At 37.2% G+C, this 19,612-nt stretch overlaps 2 protein-coding genes across 4 annotated transcripts; both read right to left on the bottom strand.

Moving 5' to 3' along the window:
• Window positions 1–477: 477 nt before the first annotated feature.
• On the bottom strand, window positions 478–2,645 carry LOC118439183 (platelet glycoprotein Ib alpha chain-like). The gene is made up of 2 exons (XM_035860277.1): window positions 2,386–2,645; window positions 478–1,425 (listed from the first exon to the last, which is right to left on the bottom strand). Exons 1-2 carry the CDS (start codon window positions 2,583–2,585, stop codon window positions 552–554), a joined length of 1,074 nt encoding a protein of 357 aa, XP_035716170.1. The 5' UTR covers window positions 2,586–2,645; the 3' UTR covers window positions 478–551.
• A 5,402-nt stretch (window positions 2,646–8,047) lies between these two features.
• Window positions 8,048–14,960, bottom strand: LOC118439192. 3 transcript variants are annotated; one of them, XM_035860289.1, is made up of 5 exons: window positions 14,791–14,960; window positions 14,327–14,571; window positions 13,399–13,542; window positions 11,138–11,846; window positions 8,048–10,812 (listed from the first exon to the last, which is right to left on the bottom strand). In XM_035860289.1, exons 2-4 carry the CDS (start codon window positions 14,519–14,521, stop codon window positions 11,166–11,168), a joined length of 1,020 nt encoding a protein of 339 aa, XP_035716182.1. In that variant the 5' UTR covers window positions 14,522–14,571; window positions 14,791–14,960; the 3' UTR covers window positions 8,048–10,812; window positions 11,138–11,165. The 3 variants fall into 3 exon arrangements, 2 of the variants coding, with proteins under 2 accessions (XP_035716182.1, XP_035716181.1); XM_035860288.1 differs by lacking the exon at window positions 14,791–14,960 and having other exon boundaries at window positions 14,327–14,783; XR_004837277.1 differs by lacking the exons at window positions 8,048–10,812; window positions 11,138–11,846; window positions 14,791–14,960 and adding exons at window positions 12,232–12,810; window positions 12,886–12,999 and having other exon boundaries at window positions 14,327–14,774.
• Window positions 14,961–19,612: the final 4,652 nt, after the last annotated feature.

The following is a 19,612-nucleotide window of genomic DNA, read 5'->3' as shown; positions in this document are numbered from 1 at the left end:
GCTATATTTTTGTTCGAATTTCTTGGATATACCACGAGGTCTCAACATTATGCAGAACATCCCTCGACGTCGCGGCCTCCTCTTTATGCAGGACCTCACCAAGGTGCACGAATTCCCACTACTCAGGAGGAGAGTACGCCAACCTGATAATGACAGATCTTGATGTCCTTTGGATATATGGTAGTACCCCCTCTGAAAGTAAAAAGTGTGAAGCGGTTTGATGCCATGGCCCAATTTACGCCCGTCACACCCCTTTGAAGGCGCGCCCGATGCCAAACTAGCTGCACTAAAAAATTCGCCAAAAATCCAATTTTGTTCGGATTTTCATAATAGTTACATATTTATGATCCCAAATAGTTGCTTTATCATATCTGATATCAATCTGAACTTTTTTGGAATTTTGAATTTTTTCAAGCCATGCCCTTTTCAGGAAATATTCGAAAATATTGAAAATTTCTGAAAAGTTAATTTTGCAAATTGCGGAAATAATTGCTAATTAATTTATTGTATTTATTTAAATTTAGTTATTGATGGTCATACAGTTTGACAAATCAAAAAAATTGGACTCGAATCGTGGCTAGAATAGCGATAGAGGACGGAACAATGCCTATCACGTGGGTAAAACCGCTGGATGGGGTAGTATCTGTTGGAGCCTCAGTGGTAGCATTTTGGGTAGTCGTCGGAAGTGTGGTAGTTGGTGTAGTCGTCGTATTTAATGTGGTGGTAGTTGGTAAGGCTGTTGTTGGTGTGGTTGTACTTGATGCATTCGTACTTGGAGGGGGTGAAGCAGCTGTAGTTGGTGTAGTTGTAGTTGGTGCAGTTGTAGTTGGTGTAGTTGTAGTTGGTGTAGTTGTAGTTGGTGTAGTTGTAGTTGGTGTAGTTGTAGTTGGTGTAGGTGTAGTTGGTGTAGTTGTAGTTGGTGTAGTTGTAGTTGGTGCACTTGTAGTTGGTGTAGTTGTAGTTGGTGTAGTCGTTGTAGTTGGAGTTGTAATAGTAGTTGGTTCTTCCGTCACATTACATTCGTGTCGTGCCCAGCCCACCTGAAAATCTACAGAAAGTGAAAAGGTGACTCCCCACCCGTTCTGGTAAATCTCCGTCGTTGCGTTGAGACACGACCCAGCTTCTGCAGCTTCCGAACTTTTGTGCTGCCATGAACTCGGTCCGGTGAAGAAGTAGGATCGGACCCGTCGGGCCGTTGCATTTAAGGGCGTGCCCGATGAAACATAGAAGCCGTCCCCGCCCAAGCGCTCTTCCTCAAAAAACGTGATTCCTTCCGCGACCTGGTTCGAATCGCCGTACATGACGACATGCACTTCGGTATTACCGGTCCCGACCACGGTAGGCACGCAGCCGGTGTTGGTCCCATACATAAAAACTGGTGCGTCAGGACAATACGTCACGTTGTGACAATAGAAGCTTTGCCATCTGCAAATAATAAATATACGCTACTAATAATTGTAGAATACAATGTGACAGCGTGAAGGGCCAGCACAGTTTGGCAACCGCGTAAGGGCTTGCTCCACACTTTTGCGTGTATAAGGGAAGGACCTTCCTATTCTTAGCTGGGCACAAACAGATTTGACTTTTACAATAGCATTACCCCCTCTTAAGAAACTACGGACAAAGAATATGTTTATGCAGTCTGATTTTTCACCTTTTAACCTCTTTACAATTTGTTAATAATATCTTGACATGAAAAATTTGTTAATAAAATTTCCCTGCAGTACCATGTTGATTTCATAATTACCCCTGAAGTAGCAACCAATTAAAGTTCAACAAATGTCCAATTTTTTAGTTAGTTTTTTGACGAAAATTCCACTTTTTAGCATTATTCGGTATAATGAAAATTTCAGAAGTGTAAATATCGAAAAAAGCCACTTTTTATCATCAAGTTTTCCCAAAAAATACCGAAGAAACATTACTTTTAAATAAATTTTGGTGTCAGGGTAACTTTACTTATTTACTTTACATAGATAAATTTATTAAGTAGCTTCAGCTACTTTATGCGAAGACTTTGTCTGTCTGTCTGTCCGTTCGTCAGCAGAACGGATTGAGATAATCGAAATCGGTTTTCGCCATCATACATAGGACCCCAGGGGGAGGATCCTATCAACTTTTGGCGTCAATCGGACCACCCCCACTCGCACCAGGGGGTGTGGTCGGGGCAAAATGAGATTTTTTCAAAAATTGAATATATAGATGAAATACAGCGAAACTAGGTATTTCCGCGATGTCGTGGGACCGGTTGGGGTGAAGTAGTCTGAAGCTACTTCCTTAGGTGCGTTTACGACGGTTTATTTGTGTACTTGGTCGTCAGCGGAAAATAATTAAAATGCTACATCGACAAATGTGTGTACTTTGTTAGCCAAAAGGTTAACGACTTACAGCCCATTAACGCGATAATGCATGATGGTCAATCCAGCAGGAAGAGGGATATTACTCCCGGAGGTTGGTGCGTCCACAAATGGTTCCCCGATACATCCCGTGGTGTTCCAGAGCCTTAGATATTGAGCTTGCTGACATGATCCGGATTGAATTAATATTATCCACGTTAGAAAAAAAGTTGCAAAAGAACAGGCCTGCATTTTGATCGGTATCAAAAATTATTTGATGTTGAGGAAGGACTGGACAAAAATTAGGTCAAACGTTACATTTTATTATGCCAAGCTTATCTTAGCGATGAGGTGACACAGATAACCAATTAATCATTCATGCATACTCGACCTACATACTTATTAACCCAGTTTTCTTATCATGCACATTTTTTTCATGATAGGATCTTATCGTGTCATATGAAAATCATGCGGATGCGGAGTGGTCAACTATTTACATAATTGAGTGACATACCAATAATCAAAACATATTTCGGTATCGTAGATAATACCGAAATTTTATATAATGCTGTACACATTCATTTATGTATATGTGCATGTGTGCAGATAATCATTGAACATTAGGTAATGCTGAGTAGTCGTTTTGTATTTTTGTAAAGTTTGGAAATATGTAAGCTTGTCTGGAAATTATGGGTATGAAATGAAATTTAAATTACCGAATATGTATGCATTAGGAATCTTGTAAGACAACAAAATTACCTACTTTTAATCTTATTAAGATAATTGATGTATGTATGTTTGTCCAAAGTCGTAATTTTCTAATTTCCGTAAGGTCAAACTACATAGGATGGGCTATTTTTATAAAAATTTACAATACGTGACACTACCATCTCCTAATTTTTTTAGGGATTAAATTTCTCGAAATGTTTGATTTTTCATTGGTGAAGACCACTTAAAATATTATCTCTATGATAGAACACCACTCGTCTAACCCCATCAACCAGTTTGATCCCTTGAGCATAATAATTGTCTGCGATCGTTTGTTCGAGATACTCTTCAGGGGTGAAGTCGATCCTCAGCAGGGTTTCCGTACAGCCTGCCGGAACCGCTGGGAGGTCCGGAAGTGGGGGTAGTTCCGGTGGGTCAGGAACGTGGTGGTCCTTTTTGTCCGACCTCATTCTCCCCTCAGGAGGCAACAGACTACTCGCCAACCAACCAGCACCTTCGGAAGGAAAGAGGGATAGATTCAGTCTAATCAGGGAATGTGGGTCAGTCACGAATAAGAGGATATCAGGGTCGGAGGGAGGGGGACCGGCAACCCTGGAAAATCTTGCACAATTTTGCAAGTGTACTACTAACACTTTGCTAGTGTACTAGCATGAAAAAAGTTCGTTTTTGCTCAAATTGAAGTTCGACGCAAAAGTAAGAAACCATGAACCTCGAAATGGAGGCCCGATTAGGTGCGTTTACCGTTACCCCTATAATATTTTCATAAAGGCAAAATACTTTGGACTGATCCTTCCCACTTATGGTCACAACTGAATGGTTCTACTAATTTTCAAACCCCGTGGAATCCGGCAGGATAATCGGTACAAAAATAAATCCCAAAGATGAAGAGTCTGCGTTAAGCTCCGACGAAGTATGGTTTTATCTTCATGATTCTTCGAAAGATATGCTACTTTACGAATCAGCAGGAGCCTAAGCAGTGGATTCGGGAAACTTTGAAAAGATTTTTGTGGAGATTATGGTTGCGGTTGTGGTTGTTGCAATGAGCATAACTCTACCCTAGAAGTGAGATATAGTATAATCTGGAAATAAGCACACTCGATTAACTCATCGTCAACTTTTTAAGTTGTGCGTGAATGTTTGATGGACTTTGCGCCCTTACATGTCAACACATTATCGGAGAGTATTTGGCCCCAGGGATTTGGTTCACATCAAACTCTAGTAATAATTGGACAGTTTTTGACACCCCTGAAATTTGTGTTTTTCCCTCCATACACTTGCATAAATTAAATGCGTACTACTGAATTAAGCTAATTGTTTTTCCTTGAACAAACTTTCCAATTACTTCTATATGAACTAAAAATATTTTCAATAAGCTACAACCGAACCGTGTACTAGCATTCGACCATTTGACCCCTAAGACATTGTCCAATATCCTTGAGATAGTCGAAAGTGTTAAGATCAGTGTTGTGATTTTCTACAATCAAGAGGAGTCGCTTATCCAGGTCCCTGTAAATTTTATGCTGTGACTCGACTTGCTCAGATTTCAATTTTTCGATTTCCAAATTCCAATGGCTCTGTTCATTTTGTAAAATTTCAATGGCTTTTCACATAGTATTTATGCGTAAATGCTAACCCTCCATGCCATTTTATTTCTGTGCGTGCAAATATAGTACTCTGTGTTATTCTTGCAGTTGTTTTTGGTACAAGTAGCGTTTTCAGTGGACATGGTTGTGACTTTGGAGTGAATGTAGAATGCAAGGAAAGAAGGAATGGAATGAATTATGGTCCCTTTAAAGCTTAAAATATAATTATCCCTAATAGAATTATCCATGAGTTTCGTTATACCAAATGGTTCCCTTAAATTATACCAACAATATTATACCAAATCAAATTATACCATATAAATTGTCGTTATACCAAAAAAATTATGCAATTCGACCGCACACCAAGGTTTCTATCTATAGATTTTAGGCTTAGCTAAATCTATAGATCTAGGTATAGATCTATCCCTAAGATTTCTATCTAAGCTCATGTAACATCCGCTATGGGTACCGTAAATACTCTATTTGTAACCGAGTCTTGAGCTCAAGTTTTCAAACCTTGTCTCTAATCATTTCATTCCCTTCATGCGTTTTAACTTCTTCAAGTTATATACATATGTATAACCGAGTAAAAATGATCCCGGTCTATAATTCTTTCCGGTTTGTAACTGTAGCCTAAGTGAGCCGGCTCAAACGCCGTGCTGGCTTTTGAGCCCGCTTTAAATAGAGTACCTACGGTATGCCTGCTAGGACGTCGGCAGATCCATTTGTATTTTTATCCGTGCTGGTAATCCGTGTCAGAGGGGTTAGTGGAGAGCAGAAAAACAAAAGAAAAAGGTTTCCAAATGCGCGAAACGGCGTGAAAATGAGACCGAACTGAAAACCAAATAAATGCAAATACCGTAAAACCTCTATTTATAGCCCTATTCCTCCACACAGCCATTTTGAACCGAGGGGTCCGAAACATGCCCAAATTTACCCAACATCTGCCAAACATTTCCGAAATTTCTCAAGAAATTTTAACATTTTAATTTCTTTTCGGTTTTCAGTTGAGAGATATATTTCCCATACAAAAAATGCCTTCCCGGAGTTTCTGTCACGTTTTTGAAGACGTAAGACTCGTCGCCAATGACCAACTATTTTGGTGAAATTTTGTTGTAAAGCTTGGGAGGGCTTGCGTTCACCATTTGTTCTTGACGTTCCGTATGCTTTGCTGCAGATTTCTTTGAATAAGCTTTGACCGACAACTTGTGAGCCTTCATATGATGCGCATAGTCTGGATTAATCTTCAACTTCATGGTCGCATTAGGCACAAACGTGGATCCGTAGTTTCCAAAAATAAATTAAATTGTTTTTCATTTTCAAGGGGTCAATATGATGGTTTTTTCTTGTGGTGCGTATTTGAAGTTGATATTTTCGGATTCGCCATACTTTTTTCTTAGTGAGGCAAATACCTAACAACGAAAAAATTACTAAGTATGCATTTGACCCACCCCAAAAAAGTGACCATCTGCGATATCTCAGTCATTTCTTAACCGATTTTGATGAAATTTTGCACCGATTATTGTTACATAATTTACAAATGGGATCTGATCCGACTAAGCGATTATGTGATTTTGACCAGAAATATGGGCAAAAATGTGGCCTTAGAAACACATTTGTAATTATTGCTAATTACTAGAAACCTTTATCAACAGTTTGAACTCCACGAATTGTAGAACATTTTATCCCGAAAATTTTAAGTATAAATATATCAAAATCCGTTCAGAATTGATTTAGTTATTCCAATTCAAAGACCATAAAATTCATAGACGTGCTATGAATCAATGCCATTAACAACGACATAGAAGTAATAAATTTAAGGGGCCTCTTACACAATGTTAAACTGTTCATGTAACACAATGCCCCACACCCCTACAAAAAGTGGACCCTTCCACCGCGAAACTCAAAATATCCTGAGTTTCTCGTGCTCATCTGTTTATCAACCAAGCTACTCTCCACCGGTTTATCAAACGAATATTCGTTAAAAATTTCTTGATGACTTCTTGATGAATATGATGACCCACCTCTAAAATGTCCCATTTTTCTTGAATTTTTTCGCACAAATAAGAATTATAGTTCTCATCAGAGAGCTATAATGAGAGAGAGGGGTGTAAGGAATGGCGTCATCCAATTCCCCCTTAAAACAAAATAAATATTCAAAACTGTAAACAGAACAACTAATATTTGATTCTGTAATACTCTTGGTAAAATGCATGAAGGGGTTGTTGTGAGTGTTCCACGTCCAGATTAGATCATTTGGTGTTTAGTAATCTAGGCAGACATTTTAAGACCAAAATAACTTGAATCGGTTAATAAATAACGAGATAATTAAATTTTGAAAACGAAGCATTTAAGAAAATTATCCCGGATGCAAGTATTGAAAGGGGGTGGTGCAATTTAATCATCCCATTGACATTCCAAATTCCAATTAAAAGTTATAAATAAACAAGGTCCCAAAAAAGGAGAAATCTTAGTGAGGTAGTGCAATCCTAATTAATAAATAAAATTAGATTGCAGAATTTTTGCATCACCGCTCTCGGTACCATTTTTACTGGATACAGTATAAATTTTTCTTTGCATACGCATGAATTCTTAATTTTATTGAGTAAATTGAGAAAGAGGCATTTTTACTGTGTAGTGAACGAGCAGTTAGTTAAATTAAATGAGATTGATATGTAAAATATAATGGCTAAACAATTATGAACTACGTATTTGTTTAAAAAAGATACAAATCTATAATTTCAATTCAATACATTAATTAGGATATTCTATTCAGGCAAAATCATGGGACCTTTTGAGAGTACAACTTTTCTATTTAAACGATTAATGCTTCCAGTAAAAAATGGTACCGAGAGCGGCAAACCAATTTTATTTATTAATTAGGATTGCACTACCTCACTAAGATTTCCCCTTTTTTGGGACCTTGTTTATTTTTATGTATGTCCTAATTTTTGCACGGCCACACCTCCCTTTGTTGAAATTTGGTCAAGCCTTCTTCGATTTTTTGTCGCTCAGATTTTGGTACTTACAAAAAACTCGTTTCCCGACTTCCTCGTTTTGAAGTTACGTACGAAATTTGTTTTTCAAGGAAAGCTTATGAAATTTTAAGGACACGTGGTCAGATATGTTTCACATATTAAACCAAAATTTGAGATTTCAAGAATAATTTTTTGACCATTTTTAGGTCAAAGTTCCCCATCGCCACTATATAGTACGGAATCTCTAATTCAAGAAGCGAGACGTAGAATTTTTATTGACTCCTCATTTTGGTAACCTCATTCGCGCTACTGTTTTTCTAATAAAATTTCCGTCCGACACGATGCAAATTTTATAATTACACCTGCTTACAACCAATTAAAATTTTCAACCAGTTCTCAAACGCCAAGATGTAAGAATACAAACTTCGAGAAAAACCTCTTTTTTATTATCGGGCTTTCCATAAAATATCAAGGAAATACTTTTTTGAGACATTTTTATGTGAGGCTAATTAATGCAGTACACATATTTGTGTTGTGACGTCAACGGAAAATAAAATAGGTACTACATAAATGTGTGTATCTACTTCGTCGTTAAGACGCTAACCTTTAACGCTAAATTTGTGAATGAGAGGGCTTAAAATAGGAACATTATTTCCTACGTTAGAAGGAAATGGGTTTCCGAGAACGTAGGACCCGAAAATCTAGCTGGTCAATGAATAAGTTATTAACCATTATTAAGTCGAAAAAGCAATAAAAACTGTGTCCAGCTACAAAACTAAATGCAAATAGTGCTCATATTAATTAAAGCGACTTATCACTCATTCTATCTCATAAACTAGGTAATAAATTAAGAACCTAGAAAAGTGCAATTAAGTAAGGTTGCCGCGGGTAACGGGTCGGGTACCCGTTACCCGCATACCCGCATGATTCTTGCGGGTACCCGTTATCTGCGGGTAGTGAGAACTACCCGCACGGGTAACGGGTAGTTTAGTTTTTATTTAATTTTCGACAGTTCGAATCAGTTCACAAAGAAAGTTAGCAGCCAGTTAGTCCATTTACTAACAAAAGCGTCAATTTATTATTTTTCCATTTCAGAGTTTGTCATTTGCCAGCAAAAAGCGTATATAACGAGCGTGTCTTTACGGAAGCCACAGAGGCCTATTATGCCGGCCTCAAATACTTTTCACGTCCAGAAAATGCGAAGCAATTACATATTGTTTTGTTTCTCAAACATAGTTTGCCCGCTCTAAAATATCGGTAATAATTTTACTTGTATTTGTGTGTATTTATTTATGTAAGACTGCCGAGATTTTAATTTGTGCTTTGAAGATAAAAAAACCTGAATCCGGTTGAAGGCAAAAAAATTATTTGTAGACAATTTTTTTTAATGAAAACTTCATTTAAATCAAAATTTGAAAAAATCAAACTAAAAATTGAACCTTTTTCAAGCTAAACCAAGATTGCCCAGCGATTATATATTAAAAAGTCAGACCAAAAATTAGGAATCATGTGATACTTATCTTTCCTTTGAATGACCCATTCGACGAATAATATTGGCGGTAAAGTTTAATTTTTAAGTAAATGTTCTGTATCTTTTTCCTGGTTTCCTGCTTTCGTGGTTTTTCCGAAATCCATGGTGGACTTTGAACTCTCCCCCCGCAATAGTTTCCTTTAAACTGTTAATTCAATGGGAAGATTAGTTCCATGTAATTCCTATTTTTTGGTTTAATTTTTTGATATACATAAATCGCTAAGAAATACCGACATAGCTTGAAAAACGATCCAGTTATAAGCCAAAACACATGCCTTACTTGCATAGCAGTATCTCAAAATACATATTAACCCAAACGAACAAATAATTGATCAAATCAAACTTAAGCTTGGTTAGTTTTTAACCCAATTCTCATAACGGGTAGCGGGTAACGGGTACCCGTGCGGGTACGGGTAATTGTGCTGCGGGTAGCGGGTCGGGTAACGGGTAGCATTTTCGCTACCCGCGGCAACCCTACAATTAAGTACAAACTCGTTCAAAAGCATTGATGCAGAAATGATGTATGATGCTTATGAAAAAACATGTGAATCTGGGAAAATCAAGTTTGGGCAAAAAATTGAAGTCGTTCATAAATGTAAAAACTGCAACTAATTTAAATTTTCAACTTCAATCAAATTAACGCAGGTCTGAAACTTTATTTGATCGTTGGCCAGCTTTGTTATCTAATATTGTGAAAATTACCAAATCTCAAACAGCTTTGCGTAATTTTCGTCGACAGAACAGTTTGGGATTGCAATTTGAAATATTAATGTATTTCGGTGGTCTAAGCGTATTTCCCAGTTGTCGATGCGTACATTTCTCTCATTTTTGTGTTGGCCAAAGTGTACTACCCTTCGATCGTGCATTTTTTCCAGATTTTTGGTGTTGGTCGAATTGTACTACAATTCTATCGTGCACTTTTTTCAGATTTTGTGTTGGTCGAAGTGTACTTCCATTCGATCCTGCATTTTTTCAAATTTTGCGTTGGTCGAAGTGTACTACCATTCGATCCTGCATTTTTTCGAATTCGGAGTATCCGGATTTGTCAGCCCTACGCCCAACGTATGCTCATAGATTTGCACCAAAAATGTTGTCAATCAATCAAAAATATAATTGGTATGAAATTTGCAAATGCAACTATCCGCAAATGCGCAGGTTTTTCTGAGATTTTTGCGTAAGAAGAGGAGAAAACGAATCCCAATGGCTAGCAAATTTATTATTTTCCAAGTTTTCTGCGCATTTTTCTCCCTTTGAATGCAAATATCTCCGCCAAACGGGCGCAATGGCAGATACTGCCATTTGACAATTCCATACTAATTATATTTGTGATCGATTGACGGTAGTTTGGTCCAAATCTTTTAGCCTACGCTGGGAGACCTCCATTGTATTGTATGTCCCATTTTTACTGGAAGTACTCCCATAGGAATACCTGTCAAATGGTGACTTACTATTTTATTACTTGCTGCAGGGGGTGGCATCTTGGGGGCAAACTCTACAAAGAATTTATCCGACTTGTAGCTGACACGATCCGGCGATAGGATCAAGTCCAGGTGCGGATAGGCTTCCGCCAGGATGGCGGACGTGATTGGAAAGACACCATCCATGTGAGGGGACAATTCCCAAATTGCGTTCCACAGGTTTATAATGTGTTTACTATTCTGGAATTTAAAAATTAAAATGATTTACATATTTGTTGCGAAAATATTGGGTAGGTAAGTTAATTTTTTTAAGGAGAACCAGTCCGGATAATGCTGAACAATTAAAAATAATGTTACCCCACTTTTTTGAAGAGTAAATGCACTCTGAATTTTACATGAAGTAAACTGTGCCAAATCTAGGGTAAACCATGTTACTTATGACTTGAAGAGATAAATGGGGGGCCAACTTCACGGATATTTTCATTCTCTGTTTTGACTTAATCGAGGGGCCTTTATTGCCCATCTACGGGTGGGCGTATAAACTAGTACTAAAAAATCAACCTACCTCATATTTATCGTTTTTCACCGCAAGTTTAAACAACCCGCCGATCGGTATCCACCCCATTAACGGCTGTTACCGGGTCGTCCTTCATCCGCCGCTCTAACACGGCGACGTACACCCAGAGCAGTCGGATCGCTAGGACGGACTCGTATTGAGGCCCGATTTTTTTGCACATTTTATCCAACCCTTCGCAAATTTGGAGCGACGGATCACCGCAGGCCGACAAAGCGGGTCGCGTCACCCAATCTGCGATTTTCCCGGGTATCCTCGCCTTGTTCGGGGAGTGGAGGATGCTATCGCACAGCGAGTTCTTCCATCCCTCGAGAGGTTTGTGATTCGGTCCCCAGACAGGTGGTACGGGGGAATTCGATACTTTTACGGGGTAAGTCGATACTTTCCCTGGGTCAGATCTTTTCTCATTCTTTAGTTCATTAGTAGCTGGCTGGGGGGGATTTGGTGGGCGTAAATTGGGGTATAAGTCGGCAACGAACCGTTTCGCGGGGCCCGATCCGTACGCGGCGGGGAAGATGAGATTTAATTTCGTGATTTCCCCACTAACGGATAAAGTGTTAGCTTTGGTGAGTATGATTTCCTCCATGGTGCAAGTTTCGGCACCGATTTTCGCCTCTTTTTTAACCATAGCCTTCTCCAGGGGACCCAACTTTCCGGCGTGGTCGATCAACACCATGATTTCGTGGAGTTCGCGCAAACTCTGGAATAACAAAAAATACAAGAGAACGGTGGAACAGAAACTATGGAAAGCTGAGATGCATTTAAAACATATTTGTGAGTTATATTTTTCCAAATAATGTGCAATAAACTAGAAATTACGCATTCAGCAAAACTAATTGTAAGTAAACCTCAAAATTGTTCAAGTTTTAGCTGAACATTCTTCGTACATACAGGGTGCTTAAAATGTTATACGCTACAATGGAAAATTTTTCAATGGGAAAAACCCCTAAATCTCCATTAGTTACAAGATTTTTGGCTGAGATTTTTATAAAATTTTTATAACACTGATGGAACATTGATGATGAAATTTTTGAATTTTAGAGACAAAATTTCGAACTAATAGAAATTACGAATTTTTTCCCATCGAAAAATTTTCCATTGTAACGTGACATTTAAATGACCCTGTATATACAGAATTTGGAGGCGAACATGCACAGTAAAAATTTTTTAGTCCGTGCAGAGTAAAATATAATACTGTGCGGACTTGAAAGTGATTCCACGCTGTGCAGAGTAAACCGAGCGAATTTTCCAAAGGGTAACCGACTTTACCCTGAGCGAGTTGGTGGCTAGCCCCGCACAGGGTTAACGTATAACTCGTACTGGGGTTACCGTTAACTCGGTACCGAGCTACCACTTTACTGATTACAGGGTTGTTTTTACTGGTTATGAGTTATCCATACAATGCCTGTATTAACGGACAATTAATATTATATTCATATTAAAAACTTCGTATTTAATCAGGTGTAACAAAATTGTGGGTAATAATTTAAAGTTATTTCTATGCTTTTCAACTATCTATCTATAACTATGTAAAATCAAAAAATAGAAAGATAGTTGTCCGAATTCTTAATGTTCAAAGTTCAGATGATGTCCAATGCCCTGTACAAGTTCAACTAGGTCGGTCTCTTTCAATGTCGACAAGGGGTCATCACAGATGAGTTTATCTAAAAAAATAAAACAGCGTTAAGTATTTAGTACGAATGATTTCAAGTCCCCAAAAAATTATTATAAAAACTGACCTTGAAACTTATGGAAGTAATCACTCAAATCACATTGCTCCAACAGCCGTCTTATTTCAACACAAGTACACATCACTAGTAGTTTGTGTACCAGAGCGTATAGATGGGATTATGCTAACCAATTATTATTAGTTAGAAATATCTATTACTAATTGTTTATGTAAGTAAAGCAGAATTATTATATTTCTAACAGTCAGATAAAGCAAAAAAGGTATATATTTTGGAGAGTGGTGGACTGACAAAGCTTCGTGCCCGCTCGTGATAGATGGAGTAAAAAGGACGCTTCCTTTTTACTCCGTAAAGAGTAAATCACAGTGTCACAACTCGTGCATGGGTAACATTAACACGGGGAAGAGTAAACCAGTCAAAATTTACTCGGCACCCTGTTACTCGTGGATTAACACCACATCGCACTGACGACTTTACTCCCGGTGGGACACGGTTTACAATGTGCAGTGTTGGAGTCATTTTTACACAAAAAAGGGTTACCTCGAATTTTTAGTGTGTGTGTACCTTGGCGTGATTTTGTATGCTATAAGTGAAGAATTCCTTGGCTTTTCGACATCTTTCCCCCGGAGGGAGGGGGCCCTTTTCTTTATGGAGGATGTCAGCATAAGCCCAACAAAAGACGACCCACTGCTCGCCTTGGACGGCAGGCTGTAATATAATTGCCCACTTTTAGTTTAGCTAATATTCCTTATCTCGTAGCACGAACTATGCAACAATTAATTAATTAATTATCAATTATATTCAATTAAAATCTTAATTAATTTAATATAATTAATAAAGTCAAATTAATAAAATTAAAATTAATTATGTATGCACCATTCAATTTTTAGTTTTGAGTCTTGTAGAAAAAAATCACAGGAACGCTCTACGCAGTGGCCGCGGAAGCCTTAGGGACATTAATATTGCTGGATAGGGGAGGCAGTGGTGTGTATGACATGTGGAGATAGTCAGGACAACTTCGAATTACCGTAGGGACATTGTCCCTCCGTCCCCACCCTTCCGCGGCCACTGGCTCTACGTGCTACTTGAAATTTCTACATATGTACAACGCAGGAAGAGTGCATCGTATAAGTCCCGCGTTAACCGAGCTACATATTTATATCCATACACTCTAAATAAATAATTCGTTACCCCGTGGAGGTACTATGGTGCTCTATTTTTTGGTAATGATTTGTCACCAATTGGAGGTAAAGCAAACACTCGTGACTCGTGTCATAATTTAGAAAATGCAATACGTTAATCATAAACGGTTTAACAAAGTCCAATATGCAAATAAAAATGTCCAATTTTTTAACACACATGTGTTTGGTACAAGTACTTTTCCCTTATTCCCCAATTGGTGACAAAATCATTACCAAACAATAGGGCACTCCGCGGGTGACGATTTGTCTCAAAATTATTTATTATCCTACATATTTACATAAATACTTACGACTTTGTCCTTGAGATATCTTAAACATTTGTGGACATCACTCTCTCCCCGGGCCAAACGGACCAATTTCTCGATATAACTGGACTCCTTCGCCTTGGAAATGTTACCACCCACGGATGATTTACAATCTTCATATTTTAAATTAATATGGTTGATTAGTTCTCTAAATGAGGCAAAGTTTTGTTCAGGTTTCATTCTTATGTAAATACACGCACACACTTTATAAATACTTTCCGGACCACACTCTAAATAAAAATAAGTAAGGTTTCCTCAAGTTTGAGTATAAAAAAGAAGAGGATTCCACAACCAAACTGGAAAATTTAGCCAACCGTTGTGCAAAATTTTTCCAAAGTTTTGTAAAAATTTGTATAAAGAATTGATAGATTTTGCATAACCTTGGATAAGTTTTATATTTCGGTTGTGTCGTCCTCTTTTTTACTCAAGCTTGAGGAAATTTTTCTTACTTATTTTTATTTAGAAGGTCGTGTTTTTTAATGTAAATACTTGTTTAAAATAATAATTTCCTAGATAACTGTAATAATAATTTTCTAGATAACTGTATTGATGATTTTTTAGATTGGTGAAACATGTGTTTACGTATGAGCAGGTTTTACGTATTCGAGTATATTCTTGTCCCTTGAATCGAATCATTTACTTAACAGTTTGACGTATGTATGTAGACATGTACAAGTTCTAGGCGAGATTAAACCATTACAAGATATTAGATAGTTTATGTACAAACCTGTATGTAAATCAATGACTTGAATGAGAATAAAGCGAATCATCCCTGCAACAGTGAAGGAGTTGAGGCTGAGGGTCTTTCCATGCAACAGAAAGATAAAGGGATAAATAGGAAGCGTGCATATATTACGTCGTCAAAAGGTGGGTGATTTTGGGTAGCTTATTTTCCACGTGATACATAAATTTAATATGACCAGGAAATGGTATTCATATGTAGCTGAGGGTCAACGGTAAATTTATTACAATGCGATAGAGACATATTTAGATACTCCACCTAGTAATACCTTAGTTACCAGGTTTCTTAGAGGTACATATTTACGTATACAAATTTATGTATTACGTATGTATGTGCGTATGAGTATATTTTTCAGGGTACGCTTTAATTAAAGGACAAAGGGAAATCTTGTGATGGCCCGGCTAAGGTTCATACATATGTATGCACGCTACCCCTATTTTTTTGCGTGGGCTTTTGTGGTATCAAATCTCGGAAACCAATGCTTAATTTGGTTATGTATCAAGTTGTTTTGTGAGATTTTAGTGTGGACTGGGAAAAAATCCGTATTTGCTGGATTATTTATTCATACAAATTAAATTTTGCGGATTTAATAAGAAATTTCGAATATTCTTATCATGAACGACTTTAATTTCCAAGTGTGCATGTACCAGCAACGTGCAAGTCCGCGTTTAATATTTGGTTGACTTGACCTTATGACGGGGAAGTCCAAATGATTTTGGAAAATTCTTAAAATTTCATGAATGAATTCGCATATTGAATTAGCTTTATCCCAACGTGTAATTTTAATAAGCCTATTTACATACCTTCATTCATTCGGATGATTATTATAGTGAATGCATGCGAATGAATTTCTTTCCGTTTGAATGAAAATGACTGAAGGATTCCGTCATTTCAGATGAATGACTGTGAATGAAAGGATTGTTACTCGTTTCATTTCTCATCCGATGCTTCATACATAGCATGCCAAGGCTACCTGTAAGTAGCTCTTAACTTTAAAACCGTTGAAGATAATAAAAATCTGATACTTGCGTTGGATTTGTCGTGCGATTTTGCATAAAAACCACTAATCGATATTTTAATTATTGAAAAGCATATCACCAGGGAAAATGTTAAAGGCACGCGGGCGGCGATAATTTTTCACCAAAAAAATGAGAGGAGAAATAGCGAATTCTAAAAGTGTGACAGGAATCGAACGTATACTTTAATTTAGTCCAACGGACTATGAAAACGTTCATGGGGACCAGGTCGACTAAGAACAGTCGAAGAAATTTTTTTTCAAACCCTGCAAAGACCACACCGATTGTGAAGGCGCTGGAAGATAGAATTCGAGGAAATTCACGAAATTCTAACGGAAAATAGCCGTGAGGCTATTTTCATCGGCCATCCGATGGATGCAGATTATCCAACAAGTGCTCAAATTAAACCTTGGACTTAAGGCTTTGAAACGTTGTACTTGTTACATGCTGAAAATTCCTCAGAGGAAGACCAGACTAAAGAAATGAAGGGCTCTCTTGAAGCGATACGCTCCAAAAAAGCGAGGAGGATTATTTTTCCAAATGAGGAGATTTTCAGATCGGAACAATCTTTGAACAAACCAGTTGACCTACTCTATGCAAAAGGTGTCAAAGACGTCTGCCCATATAGACAAAGGGTCAGAAAGTCACATTATCCAGGTTTTGTGATGATTTTGGTAGGTGGGAGCCAATTGGGATAATTCCTCCACATGCTGTCGAAAATGAGGGGAAGGAGAAGGAAGAAAATTTCTCAAAATATGTTTTTCGGTCCGTGGAACATCCCCTAAGAGAGGTCCTATTCAATGAAGTCGACTGGACCTTTGTGCAGGACTCAGCACGAGCTTATAGTGCAAAAAGCGATCAAAGCGTGGCTAAAAAACCAAATTCCTGACTTTATCCGCACTTTGAAATTGTCATGCTCCTTGATGAATTTGAATCCCCGGAATATGAAATGTGGTCAAAGTTAGGGGCAAAGGTGTGTTCTAAGCCTTATAGAAGTGTAGAGCCCTGAAAAAATTTTTTGACCACGAAATGGAACACTATGTCCAAGAATTCAATGCGTGCTTCGGCGGAGGACTGCAGGCGTCTTCTTCAGCGCTGCATTAATGCAGGATGAGGAAATCTCGAAAACTAATAATTGTTTCTATTCAAAAATTAACTGGCTTTCCACCAAAATTAACTAGAAATTTGTAGCACGAAAACTGTTGAAGCTAGAGCTTTCCATTTCGCTTACAGCTAGAGTGGGCCACCCTGTAAATACATGGGGCAAAGTAAGAAATGAAGTCGGATAAAGTGAAATGAAATGACTTTGAATGAAAATAACTATTTAAATGTGAAGAAAAATGAAAATCTTGAGTCAGAAATCTGGATGATAGACTTTTGAATGGGAACTATATTTTTGAACGTGTATGTTTTTTCGACCTGCAAAAGTAAGAAACCACATGAACCCTGGTCCTGTCCGCTCAAATTTTTTGCCCCCATTTAATTTTACGATAGAAGAGAGCTCTTGAATATAAAATTTGTCAGGGAATATTTCTTATAAATTTCCGCAAAAGTATATATGTAAATATATATTATATTATATTATATTGAAATATTTCAATTTGCGAAAATGTATGACTTTTGCATAAATATTACACCGGTTTTACTCTGATATTATGATTTGATATTGATAACCATGAGATTCGACGATGCACTTTAAATAAAAGTGCAAAATTTACATAAGTTTGAGCAATAAAAAGAAGATGACAAAAATTGCTTAAAATGCATCCAACCGTTGTGCAAAACTTATGTACCGCTTGCGTAAAACTTATATGTATATCCAACCTTTTCGCAAATTTTAGCCGATTGTGGTAATGTGGTGCCTTCCTCCTCTTTTATTCAACCTTGGATAAATTTAGCACAGGTTTTATTTAGAGTGTGTCAAATATTTACACATATTTCTTATACTTTGTCACACTTTAAGTTGGACGCAACTGCTGGATAAATTTAAGTTAGTTGTAATGATTAAGAATGCATTAGATAATAATGCTCATTTGTTAGTTACGTTGTAAAATCACAACTATCCGTGACAAAATTATCGTAAAGTCAACATCCTTAAACTTTATTTAGCTGCGTTATACTTACAATTTGGCAATATTATTGAAATATCTACATGACAGATAAGTGACTTATCATGAAATTATTACACATGCATAAAGAAAGCTATTTTCAAGACATTTTCATTTCAAAATTTAAATTAGTTTCAACTTTATTTTAAGTATAAAAGGCCCCATAAGAAATTTTTGAATGGGCATGGACTTGGTTTATTATTCATTTGTGTACATACTTGGAAAACTGATTACTTAAAAATTGTAAGTTAAAATAATCATTGCAATACAACGAGCTACACAAACGAGTCGTGAGCATCAGATTAAGAAGAATTCTGGATAAACAATCCCCTAAAAATAAAGGGGTACCCTTTTTAAAGGGTTCCTTTCTTTTTACATGTCACCACCATAATAAAGGCGTATTCAATAGGATTAGTAGCACGAACCCTTATTTCTCCAGACGACTATTTTCACGACAATGCCATGTCAAGCAGGGTTCGCTACCCCGGGTTTTTGTGGGTTGGGGTTTTTGGGGTTTTTGTGGGTTTTTGGGGTATCAAATCTCCGGAAAAACCCTAATGCTTAATGGGGTTTTTGCGGGTTTTTGTGGGTTTTTGTGGGTTTTTCCGGGGTTTTTGTAAGATTTTGAGGCAGATTGAAACAAAATCCCTTAAACTACAACGTAGATCATTGCTAATTAACTTTTCTGCCTCATCTTGAAATTTTGAGAATTTTCATTTGCGACTTGAATTTCCAAGTATCATTGCATATTTCCAGGTTTACATGTCAAACATGAATTTTCGATGTAATAGTCCAAATCAATGATAACGGTTAAAATTGCATGTTAAAATCGTATATTAAATTAGTTTTTCTCTAATAAATAATTTTAGGAATTCTGGTTCAACCTGCCCCAAAATCTACAAAAACCCACAAAAACCCACAAAAACCCAAAAACCCACAAAAACCCCAAAAACCCCGGAAAAACCCACGGGGTGGGGTTTTTCTACAAAAACCCCGGGGTTTTCCGAACCCTGATGTCAAGAATCAAGTATTTAAATATGTAGATACTAAGAAAACTGCGTACATATTTTTAACTTTTTCCATGCTCCCCATTTTATCCTGAAACTACTTAAATGAAACGGGAAGGGTCTCATTTTTACGCAGTTTCTCACTTTTTCGCTCCCACGACACACCTCAATCATCTCAACCAGTTTCTCATGCGTGAAATGCACTTAATAAAAATTCAGTTACTAAATAACATTCCAATTTTCGTCCTTGAATACCTAAATTAACATTAACTTATTTATCTGAAGTATCGACTTGATCAGTGTTAAAAATACGAAAATACTCTCATTCTATACGCTATTTGTTGTGAATTTGTTTACGATATTTAATCGTGAACTACTTAAATATTGATAAATCGGAA

This window comes from Folsomia candida, unplaced genomic scaffold (assembly GCF_002217175.1).
Source record: "Folsomia candida strain VU population unplaced genomic scaffold, ASM221717v1 Fcan01_Sc031, whole genome shotgun sequence".
Lineage (NCBI taxonomy): Eukaryota > Metazoa > Arthropoda > Collembola > Entomobryomorpha > Isotomidae > Folsomia > Folsomia candida.
Note: the sequence above shows the minus strand (reverse complement) of the source record. Positions and strands in the feature narration are given on the sequence as shown.